The 12,034-nt window shown below is 38.6% G+C and overlaps 1 protein-coding gene across 1 annotated transcript; it reads right to left on the bottom strand.

The window, feature by feature from the left end:
• Positions 1-1,823: 1,823 nt before the first annotated feature.
• LOC112213008 lies at positions 1,824-2,370 on the bottom strand. The gene has a single exon (XM_024368339.2). It carries the CDS (start codon positions 2,331-2,333, stop codon positions 1,824-1,826), a length of 510 nt encoding a protein of 169 aa, XP_024224107.2. The 5' UTR covers positions 2,334-2,370.
• Between the last annotated feature and the right edge of the window lie 9,664 nt (positions 2,371-12,034).

Genomic DNA, 12,034 nt, shown 5'->3' with positions numbered 1-12,034 from the left:
CCAATTCCACTTAATCACAAGCAACACCTTGATTCCAGCCTCTCTGCGCATCCACCTGGACAGGTGTGACAATGTCGCGATCGTACGTGTCATCACAAAGAAACGGACGTCCACTAGGAATCGCCGAATCAAATTCCTCTCTCTTTCTCTCCCTTTCTCCAAACCTCCACTCCTTGCCCTTCACGCCCTCGATCTATTGAAAAATGTCCGGAATCATTACTTTTCTCACCCTCGTGACGTCCTCCCCCTTTGAGGTTCCCCAAACACTTGGAAGAACGAAAACCACGCCACGATCCGGCAATTATCGTAGACCAAGCGCGAGTGTGTGACTATGATAAATCTATGATAGAGCTACTCGGGATTTATTGCGCGGCTGGCGCGAATTCGATTCCGGTTGGACCACAGCTCGCGCCGATTGCAAGGGTGCGATCGGCCACAGTGTGATCGTCGCGGGGATATCGACCAATCCAGATCGTAGCATGGTAATAAAAATATCGGGGAGCACCGTATGACATGGCTGCCATCGAATCTTTACGAACCGCGTGTGTCAAGGGACCATTTTTCTCTTGTGGTTGCTTTTCGTCCGTGACGAAACGCGAGTCTTGCTTTAGATGTGGAATGCATTAGGTGGAAAGGAATGGAAGTGTCAGAAGATACGCGTGTCGCGTGAGTAGGTTGGGTAGATTATTGCATATTAGTAAAGTGCGAATTTTTATGCAATTCCATACTAAATTAGAGAAATGCAACCTACATACAAATTTATTTCTCCCATTAAATGTTATAGCAAATACTTCAATACTAAATACGAAGACAGTATCGAATCTGCGTATCTTTGCATATTAAATAATATTGGAGATTGTATTACGTTTGGTATTGCGGTACGTATTGCGTTTGGTAATGAGCTGATGTGTACACGAATTCATATCTTTGTGATCAAAATTAAGGAAATAGAATCTAAGCTAACTTTCTATTCTGACATCTGCTCGTATTATTTTACTTAGCAATTTCGATTAATCAACAGTTCATTTTATTTTTTTTTTTATTTATTATTGTTTTGTCCGTGCCTTTTAGCTTTGGACGAACTTTCGGTTTTATATCTCTTACATCTAATTCTCTTCTTATATGTCAACCTCCCCTCTTTTCCACTCTTCTATTGCACTACCTTGCTTATTCTACCTCTAAAAACTAAACATTAGGAACTATAAATTATCAACTAATGACCAAAAAACTATTGCAACTTTGGTCTTTAGCCTCCTTGCTGTGCCTCCTTCTTGTCGTTTGCCCTTCTCTTCTCTATTATTACTTTCTGTTCTGCTGAACCTTCTCCAGTCTCGTTTAGCGTTTTTCATATGTCCTTTAGTCCTCCCGTTATTTCACATCCTTCTACATACATGCTTTAGGTCTTCTTCTTTCCTTCTGCATAGTCTGCATCTTGTTTCCCCTCTTCTTTCCAGTATTCCCTTACTTTGGTCTCGTTTCCGTATCTGAATCTTGCCAGTATTCTTCTGTCTTTCCATTTCATCTTCCCTTCTAAGTACTTTGGTAATTTCTTTTTGACTATGTTTCTGTAGTGTATATTATACTTGGATTCCCTTATCATTTTCCCCCTCTCTTCTGTTTCTCTCTTTCTTCTGTCTTCTATAATTTGGTCTGCTGTCATCCTTTCTTGCTCCTCTCCTGTTTCTATCTGCGTCCCTCCTTTTGCCACCTCTTCTAGTCCCTTCTTTCTCTTTTTTGCTCTTTTCTCTTCCTGACCATTCCCCCATTCTCTCTCTCTTTCCTTTATGCATTCCTTTACTAATTCCTTTTTTGATTCTAGGGCTTCATCTTCGTACCTTGCTACTCTTTTTTAATACTTTTTCTTTTATTTCTATTAATTTGCATTCCTCTACCAATATATAATTTGGTGTTGTCATATCTAAGCCTAATATCCATTTCACATATCCCCTTTGAACTCTGTCCGGTCTTTCTTCCATGTTCCAGCCCCATACCTCTGCTTCAAACAGCGCCACGCTCTCTATCAGTGCTCCAAACATCTTCATTCTCCTTTTGTAGTCCTGTTTGAATATTCTTTCTCCCACGCTCCATGTTTTCTTCATTGCAATTGTTACTCTCTTTTTCCTATCTTGTATGTGCTTCTCATCACTTCCGCTTTTCTGCAGTATATACCCTAGGTATCTTATCTCGTCCACCTCTTCTAATTCTTGCTCTCCCCATTTCCATTTTCTTTGCGTCCTTTTGTTCCTTCTTTTTTCAAAGACTACTATTTTGGTCTTTTCCGTGCTCAACTCCAAATCGGTTTCCTTCAAAAAATTTTTGAGTCTCTTCAACATCTCCTTTAACTCCTCTTTTCTATCCGCCACCAGCACAATATCGTCTGCACGTGTCAATGACAGTTTATTTTAATTAATTAACGCATTATCGAATCTATTATTGTTGAAACGAGGAAAACCACATCCTTATTTTCTAAATATTCCTCACCCATCCCTCCTAATACCCACCTTCATTCAAAAATTTATCTTCAAGAAGCATCATTCACGTGTCAAAAGATAATCGTGTCGTTGCAAAGAAAGGGAACAGACAACCGAGATTCTGGTGAGCATATATTACCGATGCTTTTTTCCAGAAGAGAGTTCACCCTCGTGTACCAAGGTGTGGCCTCGAAGACCCCAATGATCATCGTCATCTTGTCTTCGGGGCGCGCCATCAACGCGTGCTAAGCACGAGCTCTCGCCCCGTTTTTTTCTTTTTTCTGCTGCTTCTCATCGACCACAGCTCATTCTTCTTCCACGAGGGATCCGAGAACAACAGGCCCGCCCCTTGTTTTATCTAAATTCCCTCCCCTGTTCCACGCGTGGCTCGTCGGCCTTTTCGGTCTATTTGGCAACATCTTTAAAAGAGATAGGATAATTCAGGTACAGATGGACTGCCGAAGAAAAGGGCCAAATAAGTATTTCTCGAACGTACATATTCTAAATTTATTTTCTATCTTAAATTATCAATCGTGGCAGATAGATACCAATCATTCCTGAAGAAATTTTATTAAGAAGATTTGTTAACCTATCACTTTACGTCAATTAACGCTTATTTTAATCTATGAAACATTTAACGTGCCCTTGTTTTTATTACAGTCATACGAATTAACCGTGAACGACAATATTATAATTTAATTTCTATTTCAATTATTCCATATTTTCAATTATCAAATGGTTAGTGTGTCGGTGCCTTTTTCATAGTAATTTCAATCGAACTATACTCGATAAAAGAGTATACTATAGTAATAGAAAATAAAAGAATAAACATTCATGGACCTTAACTTTTTTCAAAACTTTCAATTTTTATGTCCATATCCGACAGTATCTAGGCAACTGTTTCATTTTCAGGGAGTGAGTCAAGACAAAGAGAGAAGAAGAAACCCAAGAGAGATGTGATCATCGGATAAACGTTGCTCAAATTATATTCCTCTAAAATTGATCGAAAATTCAAGAATGCAAGTCCTTGATCTAGGTAACTACGTTCCTGATAAATATCTCACGAATCGGATAAGAGTTTGTGCTAGAAGCAAATGATCAGACCACGAAGAATGGTCCATTAAGGTAACCCTAGCCCTCTCAAGTGGTTGCACGGCTGCCGATCGTTCATCGGACGTCTTCTGGTAATTGGCGAACTTCAGACGAATAATTTCCATTCACCGGTACCTGCCAGTAATTATATGATATATCGGATTCGGCTAATAGGGAACACTCGAGGGTCCGAGGACGGTGTAATCGATGACATCGAGTTAATCGATTCGCGATATGCATCCTCGAAACCTGTTGTGTCTCTTCTTATTACCATTTCTTCTACCTCTTCTTCTTCGTCTTCCTTCTTCTTTAGTCGCCCGATATCGTGAATTCGATCTAATTATTATTATGCATAGATTTAGGAAAAAAGAAAAGGGAAAAAATCCTAGAATATCTGAAAAATTAACAAACAAAAAGAAATCTCTATTTTGTATTATATTAAAAGTTAGTGTGCGAATAATATTGAACTTTCAGTTAAGAAGAGAACACACGAATAAGGAATAAAGGAGCGTTGTTCTCTCGTTACTCTATATGTACACGCGTGGCCGCGCTTTTCTAAACGAGTAACTTAATCCGATTTCTCAACCGAGACAATAAACCACCATACTTTGTGTATGTCCCTATATATCCATTATAAGTACATCCATATACGTATAGGAAAAAGGGAGAGACGTTAACCAAGGGCAGATGCTTGAACTGTGTTAAAAAAGAGAGCGCGTGCCAGTGTTGGACGACTAAAAATACTCGAACGCCCCCATCAACCACGCCCGCTATAAAGTCTCTCCTCGTGTACCTTAAAATCCATGAAAGCGCCCTAACAGCCCCCTACTCTTAATCTTTATCCTATCGGTGTTTCTCGTAACGAGTGAGAGTCATTAATTCCGATAATTAGCGGCCTTGTCCGTCCGCGACCGCTGTTGATCACCGACTGTTAAAAAGAGGAAAAGAAACTGCTTGGTTCGTGGACCTTTTTACGTGATTAGTGACCGAATAAAACTTATACGCTTCTGCGAATATGTTTTCATTCTGTAGAAAACTTTTGCTTCGAGTCTTGCATATTATCGGTAATTACTTAGAGCTGTGGATAATTATTGGAGCAAGTAACGTTATTAAGAAATCGGAAGAAAGTTTTAGAGGAAGAGAAATTACGACTAACTATATGAAAATGGAGAGAAAGTTTCAGCGGAGCAGAAGTTTGGTGGAATTATTCGAATATTGTTCAGAGATAGGAAGAAATTTAATAGATAACAATTAGAGGAAAATTTTAAAGGAGCAAGATATTTTAATAGTTTTATGAACAATCAAAGTTATCAACCAACCATAAAGAAATTTGAATGTGCAAGAGCTTTTGGATAATTATTCCAATAACCAACATTCTTCAAAAATTGGAAAAACATTCGCGTGGAGAAAGATTTGTGAGTAATTGTTCGAATCATTAATATTATTCAAATATTGGAGTAAGACTGCAATAAAGAAAGATTCTGGAGTAATTATTCAAACGATCGATCTCTAAACGACTCTCGATTTGACCACTTTATCCAACTTTATTGCAGTGCGTTTGACTCCTATATTCTTCGTGTAAAATGAAATATTACTATCTACTATAAAAAGTCAAAATTTTAGCAAAAAGTAATATAAATTACATTTATATGGTATGTTTCCTTTATACTTCCAGTGAAACTCTCATGTATTTTATAACAAAAAGTTTGACCATTTGATTATTCTCTTTTGTATATCGGTTATGCTCCGTATAATGTATTGCTTCTTACAAATTGGGTTGATTATTTTCCCCAATGCATCCCCATTTCTGTACTTTACCGCGTATATCGCTTATTCCCACGAATAAAGTAAATCGTGTGCTTTACTTTATTATTTTTTGACAATTTTTAAGTTTTTAATAACAATACCTTTTTTCAACGATGAATCGTTAATTTTTTATCGAATGAAAATATAATCCTCCCTCGTTTTGCTCTATTTTTTCGTAAAATTTATAATAGGAGCGTTTCCTCTACCTTCTTATACTTGTCATCGTTTGATTCTAATTACGCACCAGGTAACGCACTTCTAAAAATAAATTTCGCAGTCTGCTGTTTAAACACTAACAGAAAACAGTAATTATTTAAAAATTCTCAATTGAGAGAATAATCGCGATACCTCGTAATACCAAATAATCCCAATAACTAAGTATCACTACTAACTAAGTTTCAGTTTCCTCTGTCAGAATCCCTTTGGATTCTCGTAACCCAGCAGTCGTGTCCCATAAAAAGCATTCTCGATCGAGGAAAAGCCGAAAGAACGAGACACGAGGAGACAAGCGCGTGCCAATGACACATTGTCTCCCTATTTTCCCCGTCCTCCACGTGCTACGTATCTCGTGGACGTCGGTTTACATATTTTTAACCACTTTTTTCAAATCCGGCACTCGTGTTCCCTCTAGCCAGCTTTTCGTTGCGGTTTCACTCTGTGTCTCTTTTACTCCACGTCGGCAACCTTGTCCTTCTCAGTGCGCAACGCGTGCTACGCGCGCTGCACCCCAAAAACTGGATATTTCTGGTCGGAAAAAAGGGCGAAAAAAGCGCGGATTCGTTACACGCGGGAGGGTCGTTCCACGATGCGTGCAAACGTCGCTATGCACGGGGCCAAAAAATCTACGCGAGCAAGAAAGAAGTTGAATACAGAGGGTGAAAGGATAAAAGGAGAGAGAGAGAGACAAAAACGTGAGTGAAGGATCGAAAGTTCGAAAAAGGGAAAACCACGCATCTGCGTATATACGTGGTCGGAGGAAACTAGCGAGGGGGATGGGAGCTGTTTCCAAAAAAAGGTGAAAATTTAACGGGGGCCGGAGCACAGGAAGAGGAACGTAGGGAGAAGTGGCGGGGCCTTTTATTTTACGTTGGGCGCGCGCGGAACAATGAAGAGTATCTTGAATCCTTTCATCGATTGTGGAATCATCGATGGTCATGTATGAAATTGCTATTGGGGTGTATCTTATTTGTCAATAATGTTATCTTTATTCTTTACCCAGGACTTGCTTGTAGAACTCAACTGATGCTAGTGAAACTTCACAAGTTCTAAATTATAAGTATCAATAAACTCCTTCGTACGGCAATAATAAATTCGCTGGTAAAACAAACGATATTTAACAAGTAAATTTTGCAAATTCCAGATTATTTCTCCTAATGATTTCCGATTTATCAGACTAAAATGAAATTCTGTTACTATTATGCTGTACGGTACACGATACGCGTTATCTTTCAGTTTAAACAAGACCTAAGCAGAAAATAATATCTAGGAAATGCTAATTCTATAAATTTTTGAAAATCGCAATACGGTCTCGAGTAAATGGCAACCTTTGTCCATGTTTGAATGGAACGACGGGGATGAAGAGTATTTCTAAAAGAACTGAAAATTTAACAGGCACCAGTGCACAGCAAGAGCAAAGGGAGAGCGTTCTTTTATTTTATACTGGACGCATGCGGGAACAACGAGGGAATATCTCGAACTCTTTCATCGATTGTGGAACTATCGGTGACCGCGTATAAAAACCGCTATCCGTATATATTCTTTCACGCTGGCAATCGAATCCTGCCACCATGAGACGTTGCCTCTTTTTGTCGTGGACCGACCTTCATTTAGACACTGGGTTAGTAAGGGAATTCTGAAACGATTTTTTGGACCTATTTTTCGCTGTCAAGGTTGAAAAAATTCTGTAGACTTTTTCTTCGAATTAATTATCCTTTGATGTAATTATCTTAATTGTTTCAGCTAACGGATTTAGCAAGAAGTAACAGAGAGAGAGACAACTTGTTCCAGTTCTTTGTTCTTTTTTTTTTTTTGTGAAGAATCTTTTAAATCGACAAGAATTAAACTCGAGAACATTTAAAGCGAAACTGCTGTTAATTGAGATCGTTATTACTGTACGTTATTTGCGTAGCCAATCAAGCATCGACGAGCAAACATCGACTTTATGTGCCATAAAATGTGAATTGCCGCCCCTCTACGAGAAACTGCATTTCTGTGTATGATGACATACATGTATATTCGAATAAACGGTCATTGCGTTGGTTTTTGATCGAGTCCGTCAACACGGAATCACTGTTATTTAATCACCGATGGAAACGAAACTTTTTTGATTAGTGAAATTTTTCAAGTCACGAACTTCAGACTACCGGTGTTAAGTTTCCTTATACGAAAGAAAAACTTTCGTTGTAAAAGAAGCAAAGTTCTACGAGTTAATTTCATAATTACAGTAGCATAGTTAGGTGTGCAAAAATTCTTAAAAATATAAAATTGTTAAATTTTAAGAACTGTTCTTAGATCACAACTATGATTTAAAACTTCTATCTTGCCACTAAACTAATATTATATAAAACTATTTATTATTATTACTGATTATTTATTAAATTACTATGCACAAGGAAATGGTAGGTTGTTAATAGAAATAGAAAATAAAAGAAGGTAGAAAAATAAAATTCCAATTGAAAGTAAATTAAAAGCTTGACGAAATATTAAACATTATTTTTTTGGAGGGAAATATGAATATCTGGCAATTATAAACAACGTGATAATTACTTGTTTAATAACTTATAGATTTTATCAATAAGATTATTTCGAAACTACCAGACCATTTTTTCAAAGTCGCTTCTCTGTCGTTAGTTTCCACTCGCCACAAATTTAACGACGTTCTTCGCACGTTCGAACGTGAACGAAACTTGTTAGATATCGAGATATCGTTGCACGAACGGACAGGTAGAAAGGAAAAGGTGCGCGGAAGAATCTTCAGGTGCAGAGGTCGGAATCGGATCGACAAAGAATTAATTCTCGAGGACACGTGTGAAGAACATAATACAGGAACCGTATAATACATAAAAATCGAAAACCGGCTTTCGCTTCTATGTAACATCAGGCAAATAACGACACAGCGTGCCGACTAACGACACTTCCCAACATAAAATAGCGTCTGTAACGCGTGATCGTTACCGTTTGACTCTAATCAGATTTTAACCAAAAATAAAATGTACAGATAAGTATTTTATATATGACGATCTTATGTATAACGTGGCAGCTGTGTTGTAATTAATTAGGTGTGTTCCAGAGATGCGAGTATTGGATGGAAACCGATCCAGATTTTAGCCAATGAAGGAACAGATTGATGCACGAATGGTTGTGTTGTGACAGCGGCACGAATTAACGCCCTTTCTTTGAATAAAGGGGTGAGCGGACGTGGCTGAACATGAGAGACCCTTCGAGGGATAGGGTTGTGCAAGGGTTGAATCACAGTGATGGCGGTGTGCCTTACAAAATGGTGGTATAGACTTACGTAATCAATTTCTTCGTATTATTATATTAAAACTATTTTTGTTGAGGATTTTTAGTGTGATTAAAACCATTATTATATTACTAGCATAATTTGTATTATGTAAGCAGAAACGTAATGGATAATAGGATGTACTTTTAAAAAATTCTTATGCTATCGAATTTATGTGATTCGTTAATGAGGTTGAAATAAAATTTCTTGAAGGAAATTTTGAAATTTTTGTTTGAAATTAGAAAACAACCTAGTGAAAATTGTAATGAAATACGTAAGTCCATCGTATCATACGATCCATTAATAAATTAAGAAAAAAATTCTTCAAAGAGAAATTCAAAATCTGTGAATTTGGAGCGTCATATCGACATTAACGTAGTAGAACTATGATACTAATTCGGTGTTAGTATTTTTACGCGATTAACAAATTAAAACGATTCATCGATAAATGTGTAAGACTAAAATCATTGGAGAGAAGATTCCGAAGGACCTGCTTGATATTCCGCGATAGTTCCTCCATTTCCTGCTTTCTCCGACTTCTAGCTTTATGAACAATAGCGAAGTCAATCTACTTCTAGACATGAATATTCCTGGAAGAACCGTGACTTGTTTCCTGTCACCGGGAATGCCTATATCCGTTGGTGGGCCGCGGCATAAATTTCGAAACATTAGAAATATCAACGCACGGACCTCGTAACTCACCGGAAATGTCACCTCCGCACAGGAAAGGTGCGAACCTGGCTGCTTAATAAGATCTCCGCCTGTTTAAGATGCTCTCAGTGACGTCGAATCTTTCGCGACATTCTTTTGTTTTACACGTGTTTCCGTTATAACGGTGCTCCACCAAGTCACGCAAAATTTACGACTTGCACTTAACGTTGTTATCTTAAATTTTCGTTCTTCGTTTTTCGATGAACTAAGATGATTTAAAATGCGCGAAGAGACGTTGAAATAAATATATCGTTGTTAAAGATAGATAGTTTTCTGAAAGAAAGTTCAAATTCTTTGCATTTCTGTTTTATTTCCCACGTAATCGAACTTCAATTTAATTAACATCCACGGTAAAGTTCCATTTATTCGAACTCGATAGCTCGCCAATTTCCTCACTACCCATTATTTCACGTAATAGGAGTTCACGTTCAGATAAATTTCGTTTCAATAAATGGACTGCAGATAAACAGAGTTTTACTGTGATCGAATACGTCTCTAAAAAAGTCCAAGTTCGAAACACAGAGACCACGTGGCACATTCGTAATCTCACCAACTCCTATAGACGCAATCAATTCCGTCTCCTAACGTCTCTTAACAATCATCTTCATAACCAACAAGCTCCAGGGACAACCTCTACCATTGGTACGCCAGCTGTATCCCTCGCCCATCGACGCAACGAGTTTCACGAGTTGGCAATCTCGTTTCTTCCACCCTTCTTCGCTCATCTCTCACACATCGCGTCCATTCGCGTTCCAAGGCGATTTAATGGCAGAACAGGGTACATTCGGTCAGTGGCAAAAGTAACGGCCGAGTGGACACCTTTTCTTCTTCAACCCTCTTTCTGTGAGATCGGACCAGGTTACGTGTAGGGCCTTTACGATCAGCTCGAACGTCCACCCTGTCGGGGTCAAGGGGTTGGCCAGCTGGCGTTGGACGGTTGTGCAATCTGCACGCAAACCCCTCCTTTCTCTGACCGTGGAGACAAGCCTAAAAGGGGACTACTGCAAAGAGACAGAGAGAGAGAGAGAGAGGGGGAGAGACTGGCAAGCACTGTGCTCGGGGGTTGGTTCGCGTTGCCGCTAACGTTGCTCATTGTCCAAGCTCAATGGCCGTCTGTCCACCGCCATTGTCGCTCGTGATTCCGACCAAGCTTGCGAGACATCGAGACTACCATCCCTCCAGATAAACTTATCGCCGAAAGCTGGTCGATATGCAGGATCGACGCGCGTCGAATCTGCATGCAGTCACCGATGATCGTGATTTATGTGGGAGCATTGGTGTCTTGACGCTTGTGGCTTCATTCGGCGATGTTATCTGTTGCATCGTGAACTATGTATATACGTGTGAATGAGCTGCCGTGCATTGAACGTGGATAATCGCTTTGGTTAATTGTTTAGATGATATATGGCGATACGTATTAGACATTGGCGGGATGGAAATGTTATTGGTAGCTTTGAGTGATTATTGCCTTTGTCGGAACAACGAGAGGCAAGAGGATTTAGAATGATTTTAGATTAAATTTGAATGAGCGAATGAATTATTTTGATTACTTACTGTCGTAGGCATAGATGTTGTTTAGTGTCAAACTGTACGTTGATATTTGGTAATACATTCGTAAATATCTTCGTTTATAGAGGAAACACGCGATATTTTCTATTTCATTGGTATAATTTTATTTCTTGAAAAAATGTAATAATTTTGTATAACGTAGGTGATTAAAATAAATCTCCGCGGTACGATAATTGGCAAAACAATCGCATTTTCGGTTATACGAAGTTGAGTAACAGATAAAATAGCAATGGCGGTCGTTTACGAGATCCAGCGGAATGAGTCAGAGCAGCTGTACGCTCTTCTATGTTCTAAAGTTTTAGCATTAGATATCTTCCCACTTCTGTATTCCACGGCCTTCCCTTGCCTACGTTCGAAGCAACTGTTCTGCTTATCTGTGTCTGGCGGAAACAACTTTTCCGCCACGAGGCACGACCATTTCGTTTCCCTACTTTCCTTTTTTTCTCCCGTTTACGCTGTAAGAAAGCGCTTTTATCGTTTTCAAAGACTTAATGTGCGGCTTTTTGAACAATCCAATTCTAAATATTCCTCTTTATGCGCGAAGTTTGAAATAAAACTGGGAAAACTTTCAGCCGAGCCGCGCATGGATAAAAGTAACGATTTATTGACTTATCTTGCTGCAAACAATGCCTTTTACGTATAAAGCAAGACATTTGATGTTGCAACTGAAAAATTTGTTCTCTATGTTTAATGATATTGAGAGAACAGATGTTAGAATTAATACGCTTAGCAACAATTAACAATAAACGAGTAAACATTTCACGAGTTATAGAAGCCCGGAAAATTCATACTCCGAATGAAGAACATGTCGCATAAACCGAATAAACGAAACTGAATGAAAAATACAACAACAATCGTTGTCCCAATTTTTTAACGGCGATGA

This window comes from Bombus impatiens, unplaced genomic scaffold (genome assembly GCF_000188095.3).
Source record: "Bombus impatiens unplaced genomic scaffold, BIMP_2.2 scf_0418, whole genome shotgun sequence".
Taxonomy (NCBI): Eukaryota; Metazoa; Arthropoda; class Insecta; order Hymenoptera; family Apidae; genus Bombus; species Bombus impatiens.
Note: the sequence above shows the minus strand (reverse complement) of the source record. Positions and strands in the feature narration are given on the sequence as shown.